Genomic DNA, 15,131 nt, shown 5'->3' with positions numbered 1-15,131 from the left:
CCATTTTGTAAAGAAAATTTAGTGTTTAGAATTTCTGAAATAGCAGACTTACCAAGTTTAATGAAAAAAAAGAGTAATAATTCAAAAGCCAAATTAGAATGAATGTTTAAAAATAACATGATCAACTACTCTCTTACAAAAGTTTAGCTTATGCAATGCTAGAATTGCAGCCCAGGATTGGAATAGAGCTCCATTCTCCTTCTCACAGGTCACAGAATGATTTTGAAGCTGTAGTTTTAAGATAATTACGTAGTGTTTCTTTAACAGGGCTGAAGTTAGGTAAATTTGATTATATTTTTCAGATCAATATTGTAATTACAATTAAGTTACAATAATTTTCAATAAATTAAGATTCAGGCTGGTGTAATAAATGACAGCTTATGTTGTGAACACAAGCCATTCAGTTGTCATGTACACAGCAGTGTTTGGTCGATTACATAGAAGCTAAATATACCCATTTAAAACTTCATAAATGTTATTTGTAATTGTTACAGAATTGTACTTGCAACCCATGTCATTTGAAAATAGCATTCTTTTAAATTGCAATGTCATTATAAAACACAAACTTTTATCCTCAGTTTAGGTGTAAAAAGAAGAAACTATCTACTTAAAAAGACCGTACACCTTTGTAGTTTTGACTGGGTTTTTAGATAGTCATGGTGGACCTTTTGAGGAACCTGCCCATTATAATACCCGCCACTGTAGGCCTCTGATCAACAACACCATCAGAAGCAGCACAAATGAGGTACATTACAGTCGCTCATTAGATCACAGGAATTTTCTAAGTCCATAGTGATCAGGGCGTTATCTCGTACATCAGATTACGCGTGGTCCACTCTGTTGGCCTTCATACAGCCCATAGTTTTTTATTTACGTTGATAATGTCCCGTCGTTCAGTCTCTGTTTTAGCTGCTGTGCGGAAAGTGCGCTTAGTATCCATGGCGAGGACGACGCAACCACGTCAGTTGCTTAGCAACTACGAGAAGATTTGTAAAAAAAAAAAGTATACTTCACCACCTTGGAAGGTAGTAAATCGGCGTTGAGTTATTCAACGTAAATTTTCTTTTGTCCGTGTACAATACGCCGCAATTTTTCTTCCTCTAGTCAGACATTAGTTCTAGGTCGCTGTGGTCATGTGTTGGACCGGACCTGAAACTTATTTAAAAAGTTAGCTTGCGTTACCGTCGCCTGTTGTTGAGCACTAGCCAAGGCTGCTCCGTTTTTTTAACGAGCCGTTGAAGCCCAGGCTTAGAAACAGAGCGATGAAATGCAGGTGAGTGGATTTTTTGTCGCATGCATTCTGCGTTCTTACTGCAGGCGCCTGTATGCAGTATAATAGACGATGTAAAACCAACACTACTTGTATTATTTGTCTAATGACTCCTAGGGGAAACCCTGAGATGTGAAGGAAGAACGTTTTCTAGAGGCTTAGTTTTTTCTTATTTATATAAAATGTCCCTTTTGTTGATCTAAGATGCTCCTTAAAGTTCAGTCCCTCAATATAAAAAAGTTCCCTCCAAAGAGGAATAAATTGAAACATTTCTAAACAGATGGAACGGTTTCAGTTGAGAGAACTGGGTTAAAGTGGGCCTTAAATTGAGAGGTCATTTTAAGCCTCTATTTTTTCATACCTTGCCATGTTAGTGTCTCTATAATTTTATTTTTTAGGTAGTGGAGATCAAAATACTGAAGAATAATTTACATAAAACCTGCCCTCCCCCGTTATATTTTCTATCAAATTGTTCGTCTTATATAAATGAAAGTTACAAATTTCTGTTTACGTATTATTGTTAATGTTCAAAAGACCTCAGATGATCCATATGAGAGGTTCATTCTGCAACACCTGAAGCATTATGGACTTTTTACTGGTAAGTCTATGCTTGTTTTGCAGCCTGTCTCTGAAGTCTTGTTTCATTGAAGATTTCCTAACTGTGTTTTCCTATTTGTGTTTGAGTTAATTGAATTATATATTTTTTTCATTTGCTTTGTACATTAACTTGTTCTAAGAATACTTACTTGTTTATTTATTTTGACCCTAGGCCAGGGTTTATCATCTATTCAGAAAAAAGGCTCAACCAGAAGAACATTGAAAGGCAATCATGATTCTTTTGTCACTGTTGCGATCCATTCATCTGCTGACAGCACAGACTTGGAGGATGAGCCTGAATCACATCAAGGGCAATGTAGGTTTTGTTGAATTTCTATATTTCCAGTTACATTAATAAATCCATACACAAAATATATCTCAACTGATATCTTGTTAAAAAAAAACACTAATTGTATTTAACTGGGGTGGCACAGTGGCACACAGCTCGGGGTCCTGGGGTTGTGGGTTAGAGCCACGCTCTGGGTGACTGTCTGTGAGGAGTTTGGTGCGTTCTCCCTGTGTCTTTGTGGGTTTATTCTGGGTGCTCCAGTTGTCCAAAAACACATATTAGTATGTGTATTGGCTACTCATATGAGTCCCTAGGTGTGAGTGAATGTGTGTGTGTGTGTCTCCCTGCAAAGGACTGGAGACCAGAGCGGAGCAAGGTTTTCGAAAAATCTTATCACCTTCTAATTAATATTAACGAAAGATTTAAAAACAATTGTGGAAGTTCTTTTAGCTGAGTTTCGACAAATACTAGACCTGGTAACCTTGTCAGTCGTTCACCTCAATAAGCTTGAGCAAGCAGTGGTGGATAGTAAACATGGGACATAACAAAGTTTTTGAAGAGGAGACAGCTGTCAGCAACAGAAAATGGTTCAACTTTAACAGAGTCAGCACCATCGACCGTTGGTGAACAGCAGAGAGATCTTTCAGGTGAGTCCACAGTGAGTGAATGAATTGGTAGATGTAATAAACAAAGGTTAGCTTGCTGGCTAATGTAACTCGGATTAGCAAAGAAGCCATCAGATGTTAAAACAGACTAATCAAATAAACCTGTCACAAGAAAGAAAAATAGATAAATAATAAAGATAATTAATTCATATGTTGGGAGAAAAATTTGACCAAAACATGATACATATTAAATAATGACAAAATATATATAAATGTTCTTGATTTCTACAACACAAGCTGTAATAAAATGAAAAAGTGTAGAAAGTGTAGAATGAAAGTGTAGTAAAACATTACAAAACAGTGTTATTAAGTATAATTACTTACTATGAACTGAAAATTAAGGTTCTTCATTGTCTACCCTTTGGGGAATTTGCTGTGAATTTCCTGCATCCGTAAGAGGTCAGTTTTTTTTTTTTTTTTTTTTTTTTTTTTAAATGAGAGAGAGAAAAGAGACATTGAACATCAAATTCAGGTGGATCCACTGGATAGGGAGCAAAGCCCAGACCCTTGAACCTGGAAGCATTTCTGCATGTAGATAATTGAGTACATTGATTCCCGGGACTCATTCACCACTAACAATGAGCCACCTTGCTTCATAAAGTGGTAGGCTAAAATTTGCATCTCCACAGTTGTAAAGCTCTACGCTTGCTCCACCCTGGTGAATCCCTAGGACATGGACTGTTATTCTTAAAGTAAACAAGGTTGAATTGAGAACTTTGATCATTTTGATAGATTTTTTGTGGGTGAACATTTGATTTTCCTACCTGTGACTATTTGTGATTTTGGTTTTATTTAAATTACCTGGGTAATAGCTATTTTTGTATGTTCAATTCAACAAGTTATTTGTCATAAATCCATCCTATATTAAATGGAAGTGTTATTATCCTTTTCCAACCATACTTCTATTGGTTCAGCGTGGTTTCTCACTCATTTGGTTGCCCTGGTTCTTTAGCCGAGCCTAGTATCTTTCTGATTGACCCAACTGAGAAGTATTGTATTCCTATCTTTATACATTTATTCATAACATGAACCTAACTACCAGAACTGTACCCAAATAGGGGTTACACTAAGGTACGAACCCCTGAAATAGAGCTCTGGTTAATACATTTCTACGGTGTACTAAACCATTAGATGTAGATCTGGGTCTTGTAAAATTTATAATAAATATAACAATGCGCAGTTATTTGTCATTGTACAACTTACAATGAAATGTGTCTTCCCCATTTAACCCATCTGTGGGAGTGAACACTTCCAGTGACACTGATATGGTGGTGAAATCTTAGTGTGTGTTGTGATGGTATCATTGGCTCAGACACTGAAGTTTGTCAACCCCTAAGTTTCACTCCACAATGTATGCCTCTTTTTAGGGGGCAGAAATGAAAATTTGTCAGCGACTATTATGTTTTGCACATAGGATATACTGATTTGTTTAGGAAATCTGTTGTCTCAAATGATTAGAAAGAGTTCATGACCAGAAAAAATATTTATACCACTGCTGTAAATGGGCAAATAAATCTTCAGAGGTGAGCATGGGCTAATCCCCAGATGTTTTAAATATTTGGCTCCACCCATGCTGGTGCCCCCTTCCTGTGTGTTCCTGCCTTGCACTCAGTGATTCTGGGAAAGCTTCGGGTAGGCTCCCACCGTGACTCTGAATTGGATAAGCGGTTACTGACAATGAATGAATGACTGTATTTAATTGTTTGAGGCACACACCACATTTGACCTAACAAATGCTCAACTGAAATGTATTTCCTTTATAAATAAGTCACTAGTGGTACTACATACTACTGGTAAATGTTTAAAGGAATACGAACCAGTGAAGTAAAAGTAGACTGCCTCTGAATTACACGGTTAATTCACTAGTTAAGCAACAAGTGTTGAGTTCTCTTCTCAAATGTCTTTTCTTGCTGCCAGAGTGTGTGTTACAATGTGAACTGTTTAATGCTGGATGGTATGAAGGGGTAAATTTCCACTTTGTATTTAATTATTATGTAATCTTTCTAGACTCTTTCAATGTGGAGAAATACCTTAGGACCAGGCAGCTGCTCATTGACTTTGAAGGTGGAAGGCCTGTCCCTCGTTTGAGGGAACCCCTGGACCTTTTTACCATCCCTTCTACCTCCAGTCTTTTCCAGGGTGTTCGCTGGCCTGTTGAATGTGAAGTAGTTTGTGACAAAATCCATCACATAGGTATTTGTTTCTTAGTAGTACATTACCATTTTTGGATTTGTTACCATGTCCTCAAAGGGCACTGTTGCTTAGTTTAATAAATTATACTTTTTATTTGAGTACTTCCAAACAATAAGCTGAAATGACTTGTATGCCCTGATTGCCAACCTACATTTTGTTACAGAATGGGACCCTCCTGAACCTGAACAGTTTTACCAAAAAACAGGCCTTGAGCGCACCCCCATGCCAGTTGGAAAAGCAAAAGGAAATACGATCTTCTGTATAGAGTCAGGTTAGAAGCACTTAGTGGATATTTTTTAAGAGATTTATAACCCTATTATTTGAATAGCGCAAACCTGGTCACAATTAATGTTTAATAATTTACCTACTGGTTTGAAACCTCAATTTATAAGACTGTCCCATAAGATGGTTCTCCTTTTGTTTGTGAAGCCACAAAGACACCCTACTTCACCCGTTCTTGTTTTGGCGGCAAAAGAGAATCCAAAAAAGAAGTCTCATCATTTGCCAACAGCCAGTCAACATCTTCCTTGTCCTTTGAGTCCCGGTTTGAGAGTGGTAATCTCCTAAAAGCAGTACAAGTGTGAGTGTTTGCTTTATATGTCACTAGACTTTCATGGTTCAAATTAAGAAGAGATGTACAGCCTGTCTCATCTGTGTTTTTTTTAATTTATTATGAAGATGTGACTGAGAACATGATTTTAGCCGATACTTCTTGTCCAACATGGAATGATGCAGGTTCATTATTTAAACTAAACTAATTAAATGGAGCTGGTCCTATGCTAATCTTTGCACTATTTCAGAGGGCTCCAATTTGTGATTTTTCAGAATTTTATCCAAATGATACTGTGAGATGCGGAAACAATAATAAGCGATTATTTTCATCCTAGTGGCCTTCATGACTATGAGCTCACATTGCGCAATGACATGTACACCACGAAGCACACACAATGGTTCTATTTCCGTGTGAGGAACATGAAGGCTGATGTCAACTATCGTTTCACTATCATCAATCTGATGAAATCCAGCAGTCTCTATGAAACAGGCATGTGTCCACTGCTGTACTCAGAGCTTGCTGCCTGGCTGATGGGAAAAGGTTGGTGCCGTGCAGGCAGCAACATTCGGTGAGTTGGTTGATTAGTCAGTATCTCTCAATGTAGTGTAAGTGAGTATGTATACCTGATGATACTGATTGAAAAGCAAAGACCAATCTAATGCTATATTTTTATGAAAGGTACTACCGGAATCACAATGAAAATGAGGGAAAGGCACTGTACTCCCTCACCTGGACACTACAATTTCCTTATGACAACGACACGTGTTACTTAGCCCATTGCTATCCATACACCTACTCAGACATTCAGTGCTACCTTCGTGGTGTAATTTCGGACCCGGCTCGGGCAGCTTACTGTAAAGTGCGAGTACTGTGCCGTAGTCTGGCAGGAAATGCTGTGTATGCCTTGACCATCACAGCACCCTCTGGTACCTGGCAGGAAAGAAGGAGCAGGCGAGCTGTGGTAGTGACTGCACGGGTGCATCCAGGAGAGACTAATGGGTCATGGATGATGCAGGGCTTCTTGGATTTTCTTCTGGGTGATTCACCTGATGCACACTTGCTGAGGGATACATTTGTCTTTAAGGTGAGCAAATATTGGATAAATGCTCCAGGTATTTTCTACCAATATACACTGAACGATCACGGGATTAGGAACACCTACTTTCTATCTACAATCGCTGTCTGTATTACCACCCAGTTGTACCATCTGTGGTGGTCTTCTAGGGGTCCTGACCATTTGAGGAGCAGGGTGAACAGACTACAGTATGTAACTGTATAACTATAAAATGCTCCTCAGTGGAGCTGATAAAATGGACAATGAGTGTAGACACAAAGTAGATGTTCCTAATTCAGTGATTGTTCCTTGTTGAATAATGTATATAGTTTACAGAATCTAAATTTAGTCAAGCTGCATTTAAAATATTTTTATTTTCTTTATTACTTTGCTGCATTTTAAAATATATGTACCCCTACATGCCAATAGTTAAATAGAAACATCTAAGGGCACAATTTACTATTTGTAGGTGGTGCCAATGCTGAATCCTGATGGTGTAGTGGTTGGAAACTATCGCTGTTCGCTGGCTGGGTGTGATCTGAACCGCTATTATCGAACTCCGCTGCGGAACACTTTCCCCTGTGTGTGGTACACTCGCAACATGGTAAAACGGTAAGTAGTATGCCTTGGACACTTATGATACAAGCCAAAAAATAGTTTTATACAAATGAGATCTACTAACTTTTTTTAATCTGTAGGTTGCTTGCTGAGAGAGAGGTGGTGCTGTATTGTGACTTTCATGGCCACAGCAGGAAAAACAATGTATTCATGTATGGATGCAGTGATCACAAAGATGCTTCACTACGTCTTCAGGAGCAAATTTTTCCTTTGATGATGAGCAAGAATGCGACGGACAAGGTGATAATATGTCACTCAGTAGAGTAAATTAAGTTTTAGCAGTACAACATAATGGTGCAAAACAATCATTCAGCCTGTGATTCAGCCTGATACACTTGTGACCAGAACTGTTTGAACAGTGCAACAGTTTTAGTAACTGAGCCTTTCTACATCACCACAATAAATGAGTAATTTGTATTTCTCAGTAAAATAAGTCCAAATAAGTGTAACCAAAGGAGGCCATCATTATGCTGAAACAACAAAACAAAAGCCTATTACAGAAATGTATTGTTTGGTATATTCTTTAAAAAAAAAAAAAGAATACATTGGTGAATTCAGCTATAACAAAATGCCTGGAAAAATATTCAGGATGACAAAAAAAATATGATTGCATAACTCTTGGTTAAAGAAAAACCCTTCACAACCAAATCCACCGGAATTGACAGGATGGCGTTATACAATGCAGATGGATAATGATCCAAAACATACAGTGGAAGCATCCCATGAATTTGTTAATGCATTTAAATAAATAAAGTGGCAGAGTCAGTCATCTGACTTGAATTTGAAATTAAACATGCTTTTCACTCGCTGAAGACAAAACTGAAAGCAGAAATGCCCCTAAACAAGCTGCAAGTAAAGGTGGCTGCACTAAAATCCTGGCAAAGCCTCTCAAGGGGGAACTGCATTTGATGATCTTACCTTTATAATTGTTAATTGGTTTTGATTTCTTCTGAGCCTTTGAAAATGGAGGAGCTATGTAAACATGATCACAATTTCCATCCATCCATCCATTATCCACCGCTTATCCGGGTCCGAGTCGCGGGGGAAGCAGTCGGAGCAAAGAAACCCAGACCTCCCTCTCCCCAGCCACCGACGCCAGCTCCTCCGGGGGTATACCGAGGCGTTCCCAGGCCAGTCGAGACATATAGTCTCTCCAGCGTGTTCTTGGTCTGCCCCGGGGCCTCCTCCCCGTTGGACATGCCCGGAACACCTCTCCAGGAAGGCGTCCAGGAGGCATCCGAACCAGATGCCCGAACAATCTCAACTGGCTCCTCTCGACGTGGAGGAGCAGCGGCTCCACTCCGAGTCTCTCCCGGATGTCCGAGCTCCTAACCCTGTCTCTAAGGGAGAGTCACAATTTCTAAACTGTTTAATGCAGTGTTTTGTTTAAACCCCTTGTATTTAAGCTGAAATTCTACACTTCAGTCCCATTTTTACTTCTTTTTCATCCATTGAGGTTTGGGTCATTGTGTCCAAAAATGTCTGGAACAGTCCGTACATGACACAACATGTTTCTTCTAGTTTTCTTTCAGGAGCTGTAAGTTCAAAATGCAGAAGAGCAAAGAAGGCACTGGCCGTATTGTAATGTGGAAACTGGGCATCCAAAACAGCTACACTATGGAGTCCACATTTGGAGGCTCATCTTTAGGTAAAGGCTTAAAGGGGACGTCTACAATAGTGGGGAAACGCTGTTCTCTTTTTTTATTTGAAGACATTCCACCTCATGTAATCTGAAACAGCACTATGGAGCAGGCATAGAGCAATATCTTCATCTCAAGCAATGCTTTTTAAAGTTTGAAGTTCTCTGCATTGTCTAAAAAATCCACATGACTTTGCTCTGCCATGAGCAGAGAGAGAAAAAGCCTAACATTCCAGACTGAGACAGTTTGTTTATTTACCCCTTTACAGAAACTTGGACTTACAATTGTATAAAAACAGTTTTTTGATTAAAATATTAATTTTCAACTGTTAAAGGCAGTACATTCTAAAAGACAGTAAAAGGCAGTAAATTATGTCTAAAGACCACCATGACAAAAGTTATTTTGTATGTTAAAAACTCTAAATACTAAGGTTTGCAGTACTGTGATTGGACCTTGTTTTAGAAAGTGGTCACTTCTGGATTCAATAATCATGTTTATTCTTTATTCCCAAAGGGAACAGAAAGGGGACTCATTTTTCCATGGGAGACTTAAAGTCTATGGGCTACCATTTTTGTGACACGCTGCTGGACTTCTGTGACCCAGACCAGTCCAAGGTCCTTTTTTATGTCAATTTCTAGTATAATAACTTTGAGTCTACAAGGCACAAAAAATCTGATATAGTCACTTATCATTTGCTTTGTTCCCCAGATGGCACACTGTCTAACAGAGTTGGAGGCTTTACTGAGGCAACACATTAGACAGAAGCTGGGTAGGGATGTCGATTTTGACTCCCTGGAGGGCCTTTCTGATTTAGACATTGAGTCAAGGTAAAAAAAAAAATGTGTTAATATAATTTGTTAATAATATTTTGCTCATTAACATATTTAAAAGTGTATGCGTTCAGGAGGGGCATGAGAACAAGATGCTAACTCATACACTCCCTAATTGAATCAAAGCACACATTCACACAAAACCCAGTGATCAATGGCAAAGTAATATCCATGACCACAATTAAACTAGATGAATTTGTAGATAGATAGGGTGGTAAATGATAAATTGTTTTACAAATTGCAAAATATCATCACATTTGATGTCCTAAAAGTGAGTCAATTACTGTAATATATCAGAGAAAATTGGGTTCTAAATAATTTGAAATAAATATAATAATAGACAATAACATAACCCACTGTATTTATAATTGCAGCACAAGTGGATCAAATAGCACAGAGTCAGACAGCCTGCCTGTTCATCTTTTAAACTGCTCAGACCAGGTTTAGTATTTATATCATACATTTAACAATTTCTATAATTAAAGTAATAATAATACATGTATTTTACAGACTGCAGTGTGTGCATTTCTTACAGTATATTGTTCCTAGCTTTCCCTTGTTTCCACTGAATATATTCTATTACTTCCAAGAATACAAAAGTGAAAAAGAAGCATTTGTGGAGCAGAAAAGAAAGGAATAGATTACATCAGCAACGAACCCAGAGTGCCGTATCCAAAATGCTTCAAAGAAACATCAAAAATACTGTAAGCTACAAACATCCAGTGCACTAAGTTTCCAAAGCATTACATCCTATTATTGTAGCAGTCATAATTATTTCTCCTTTTAGCAGGATTGCTTACCATCAAATGAAGCTCTGGTGAAAGTAAGGATCCAAGAGAAAACAGCAGCTCCAGAAAAAGAAAGAGAGTACAAGAGCCAAAAGGTAATTCATTCATACATTCAGTTTCAAATATGAATGAATATAGTATATACAACCACCTTAAAATATAAACTATATTCAGTAAATGTTTCTGTATTCTGACAGTTAATGGTGAGGGTTAATCAGTCAGGAAGGTCTTGGATCCCACATCCCACGACACGCATTGGTGTTCTTGACAATGCCACTTTTTGGGAGCAGAAACCAGATAAGGTATGGCATTATATTCTTATGTTAAAATGATATATTATCAGTGAGCTTACCCAGTGCCTTATTCTGTACAAGCCTGCTTATTTAAAAAAAAATAGCAAATATTTCAAAATGGTTAGGAAATTAAAAAAAAAAAACAGCATATATGTCATTCAAAGGTATGATTTTACTATATATTACCCATATACATTTTTTAAACTTAAATCGTGTACCAGATGTGCAACATTTAACACTCTAGGTTACCAAGATTCAGTTTATCATTTCACCTGCTCTACTGCAGTTATTATAGTTTATCGTGACAAATTGTCTCTGCAAAGGAACATGCAGTTAGCATACATATGATATGTTCAGGAAAATGTTTTTTGTGTCATTCAGAACATGTATTGGCAAGCTGTTAGTGCAGACTATCTGCACAATGGATCCTTGAGAGAATCCTGTCAACGGCCTGTCTCAGGTAAATGGCTGAAGAGAATTCTCTCTCTCTTTACATATACAGACCCCATTTGGGGCATTTTCTAAATATGCAATAAGACCCACAAACTGTAATTTAGTCGGTTCAAAGACAATGTTACTTAGCAGAAGAATATAAAGTATGCAAGTCTTTCAGTTAGTGTTAAAATTATCATATGCAAAGGTTAATTGACCAAAAGAAATCTTGGCCAAAGCAGAATCACTGTTGAATGAATGTGACCAAAATGTTTCAAAATGGCCCCCATCACGGCCACCACAGGTTGGGTATGAGTTGGTTGTTGGATCATTTTCAGTGCTGCAGTAATGCTGACATGTCATAATCAACTTGATTACATGCCCACCTTGTAGATGTATAGTCAGAGACAGCAGCAGATCTTTTGCTACACAGCTTATGTTGATCATCATCATTCATTCATGGTCACTGGATACTGCTCACAGGATATTTTTGGTTGGTGGATTATTCTCAGTCCAACTGTAACCCTGAGGGGATTGTGCTGTTTCGAGTGGATAGAGCTGCAGGGCTGCTTGAATTTTTAAACGGCTTGTTATTGCTGCTGGGCTGAGAATAGTTTACAAAACACAAATTTCCTACCAACAGCATTGTGACCACTGAGAAAAGACTAGGGGATCACCAAAACTGTGTTGCAAGCAACAGATGAGCTACTGTTTCTAACTAACAGTTAGACCAACAAGGTAGGTGTGTCTAAAACAATGGCTAGTGCATGGGAAATGCTTAAAAACTCCAGCAGCACTGCTGTGTCTGATCCATTTGTACCACTGCAAAATACACTTAACAAGCCACTATCACATTAGTGTCACTGCAGTACTAAGAATGATTCACCTGCTTACCATGCTTTGCTATTGTATAGAGTACATTTTGCAGTATTTTCTTGACAAGAAACAAAAATATGAAGTAAAACAATCCTAACCTTTGACTACTCATTATATTCTTTTTATATCTTTCATCTCATCCCAAAAGATGGGACAGGAAGAGCTCTATGCCATTATGCGTCAAGTCAGTCCCAGAAACAAATGCAGCGTCAGCCCTTGCGTATCACTACTGTACGGCATGACTTCTCTCCTGTGCCAGTTCAGCAATACTCCCTGCATTGCAACTCAAATGTCAAAGTACATGAAGGAGTAAGAGGTGCATTTATAATTTAGCTCTATATATTTGCCTCTCCTCAAAGTTAACTTCCAGTAAAATGTTATTTGAGACTGTGGGGGAAACACTTATTTTGCAATTATATTTTGCAGGAAGGTGTCCTGTGTCAAATGTCTCACTGCGAAGGTAAGGACTTCGCATTTACATTACTTAGTAAAGATTAAAGTCAATACACAGTTTCTCTTCTCAAACACCACAATTGCCTTAGCAATTGACCCTCATCTGCTATCCATTTCTGTCATATTTTGTAGAAATGTTGTAATAGATCAAAGGCACTGCAGAGCTATTCCAGAGTTTCTTCCTGCCAGAGGCTTGGAGCCCTGTGTCTACCCAACCCACATTGACAACCAACAAAAACTTGCACAAGGAGCAACCCCCTCAAACAGAGTTTCTTTCAGATACCTCATCCCTGACATGCAGGACACTATGGGAATCTTGAGGACTAATAAGAGAAATGCAGCAGGTGAGAACAGTTCATGTTCACATACACTTTGTTAAGGCTAAAGAACCAATGTTATGAATTGAATTGTTATGCAGAAAAAGATTGATAAATAATTTTCAGAGGATATCAGTAGTACACAGCATGAACAAGAGTCCACTGAGTGTAAAGTGTTATTTAGTAACAGTTTTATTTTGGAAAGACTCTGGGACTTAAAAATTGTGGGACCAATCCCATTTGACATTGCAACTCCATCATAATAGTTTAAATTGTTACTAAATCCAATGTTAGTCTCAGACATTACATCCTAATTCATAATTACCAACTAAGAGATATTTTCCAGTATCACTGGCTCCTGCTGAAGGCATGAACCTACCTGACACTGAACAGTCCAGTGAAGCAGAGCAGCTCAGTAAACACAATGGCTCCTCATTTCCAGACCTGAGATGCATTAACATGCATGGCAAAAGGTTTTATTCTATTTCAGATCATTTTTTTATTTACAGTTTCACTTTCATAGCCCTCACTAAATTAGTGTTTTGACCCCCAGTCATGACAGGCCCTCAGGAGACCAGGCTGGACTAGGACGTTTAAGGCTGGGTAAGCTGCCAGGAGGGAGCACAGGGCATGCAGGAGATGCAGGTTCACCAGGCAGCATATATATTGAAGGCAGGTATATTTTCAAATATATTGCCAATTAAAGGCGAGGATTATGTTTGTAATCAGAAAGTCAGAGGATGTTTCCTTACCGTTTGTGCACTGGAAACTGGTGCAGTGTGTTTACAAAGCCCCGGTGCCAGTGAATGATTAAAAAAAAACAAAACAAAAAAAAACAACGTGACTCAGTCAGACATGCTAGGCTTCCTCTCAGTCTGCTCAAGGCAGAAATCACAAAGTGACCACCGAACATTGAAAAACATGAAAAGAGATGAGGATATTGTTTATTCCTGCACCATAGGTGGATATACTGGCTTATATTTGCAGTTTCAGATTATTCAGGTAGAAATCCACACTAAATTCAGGAAACTGCTAATTGCATGAAAGTAAACAGAGACCAAAACTGAAAAAAAAAAAAAACAGAACAACTTGAGTTACAAATTTTGTGGCAATTCAAACAGTGAATGAAAACTTAGACAAGTTAAACTTCAGCCATGTACAGTCATACATACCATTTCACCTTTAAAGATGTGGAATTGCCGAACGTGGTTTTAAAGTGGGCATATACCCTTATTTTCACATGTTAACACAGTTCCTAATGTGTTAATTGGACATTTGTGGCAAGCTTTGGTCAAAATACCACAAGGATCAAACACAGACCTTTACTTGCCCTGTCTAAACAGCCATGTTTGGAACAACCAGTTTCGACGCCTATTGAAAACAAGCTTGTTTATGTCAAAGTGAGATGCCCAGAGGAGCATAAATATTACTAGTTTTTAGTCATTTTCACTTTGTTCAGTTTCGTCATATTTAATCAGTACACCCATTTCTCAGTATTTGTTTGCGTTTTTCCATTTACCCATGTCTTTGCACACTCAGATAAATCTGTGTCTATGATTAGAGTGACTCAGGCAGGGAGATAAGACAACTCTAATATACCTGTTATTTATCTAAGAGGCAGCACACAATCAGACCTACTCATTTTATATCATGTATTCAGACATGGTAGATCACAAAATAACTGATTGGGTTGTTTTATTTCATGGTTTGTGGCTTGGCAGGAGCTCCAGTTCTCCAAATGAATCTGCTAATGGACTGAAAAAGTGAAATTGTTTTTCATGTTTCACCTTTAAATTCATCAGCTGCCTTGCCTCTCATTCTCAGAGAGGGCTCATGTTTTACAGAGACTGCAGAAACATTCTAGTGAAGAGCACAAAAATAAACTCTCATAAAGTGCATGAAATGGAGGATTGAAAAGAAGATATTCACAGGGTTTTCAGGATTATCACAACTTCATTGAACAGTGTGAAAAAGCAAGTCCTGGCATGTGAGAAAACAGCATTTTGGGGTGGACATCGTTTTTTGTCAAATGCCAAAACTCACTTTACAGGAATCTTACAATAAGAAACTTTTACTGCAGTTGCTGATTTGTGGGACAATGTTCACTGAACAAAAATATACATTTGATAGTGTACAAAATGTTTATACTGTATAACTGCAATGAGAATTCATATTTTAAACGTGACATGAAATGTAAAGGCAGTACTACTCGTGTCATAAAAATAATATTGATGGATTAAGCATTTTGTGTGTTAAATTGTGC

At 38.0% G+C, this 15,131-nt stretch overlaps 1 protein-coding gene across 3 annotated transcripts; it reads left to right on the top strand.

Annotated features, from left to right (window-relative positions):
* The first annotated feature begins 1,014 nt into the window (after positions 1 to 1,014).
* Positions 1,015 to 14,828, top strand: agbl2 (AGBL carboxypeptidase 2). 3 transcript variants are annotated; one of them, XM_066667160.1, is made up of 24 exons: positions 1,015 to 1,273; positions 1,805 to 1,868; positions 2,040 to 2,183; positions 4,829 to 5,014; positions 5,178 to 5,285; positions 5,444 to 5,594; positions 5,902 to 6,135; positions 6,246 to 6,651; positions 7,091 to 7,233; positions 7,320 to 7,479; positions 8,761 to 8,887; positions 9,393 to 9,493; positions 9,588 to 9,706; positions 10,084 to 10,150; positions 10,300 to 10,413; positions 10,500 to 10,592; positions 10,695 to 10,799; positions 11,172 to 11,250; positions 12,247 to 12,414; positions 12,525 to 12,558; positions 12,684 to 12,895; positions 13,215 to 13,341; positions 13,422 to 13,540; positions 14,693 to 14,828. In XM_066667160.1, exons 1-24 carry the CDS (start codon positions 1,268 to 1,270, stop codon positions 14,758 to 14,760), a joined length of 3,135 nt encoding a protein of 1,044 aa, XP_066523257.1. In that variant the 5' UTR covers positions 1,015 to 1,267; the 3' UTR covers positions 14,761 to 14,828. The 3 variants fall into 3 exon arrangements, with proteins under 3 accessions (XP_066523257.1, XP_066523256.1, XP_066523258.1); XM_066667159.1 differs by having other exon boundaries at positions 10,497 to 10,592; XM_066667161.1 differs by having other exon boundaries at positions 10,497 to 10,592; positions 13,422 to 13,544; positions 14,693 to 14,820.
* The last annotated feature ends 303 nt before the right edge of the window (positions 14,829 to 15,131 follow it).

This window comes from Hoplias malabaricus, chromosome 4, assembly GCF_029633855.1.
Source record: "Hoplias malabaricus isolate fHopMal1 chromosome 4, fHopMal1.hap1, whole genome shotgun sequence".
Classification (NCBI taxonomy): domain Eukaryota; kingdom Metazoa; phylum Chordata; class Actinopteri; order Characiformes; family Erythrinidae; genus Hoplias; species Hoplias malabaricus.
This window is presented reverse-complemented; position numbering and strand designations above follow the sequence as displayed.

What these genes read in the sequence shown, in the direction of transcription:
- agbl2 (XM_066667159.1), top strand. An exon ending in GATCTTCTGTATAGAGTCAG is followed by an intron (nt 5,286 to 5,443) that starts GTTAGAAGCACT and finishes TTGTTTGTGAAG; the next exon opens with CCACAAAGACACCCTACTTC. An exon ending in CTCCTAAAAGCAGTACAAGT is followed by an intron (nt 5,595 to 5,901) that starts GTGAGTGTTTGC and finishes TTTTCATCCTAG; the next exon opens with TGGCCTTCATGACTATGAGC.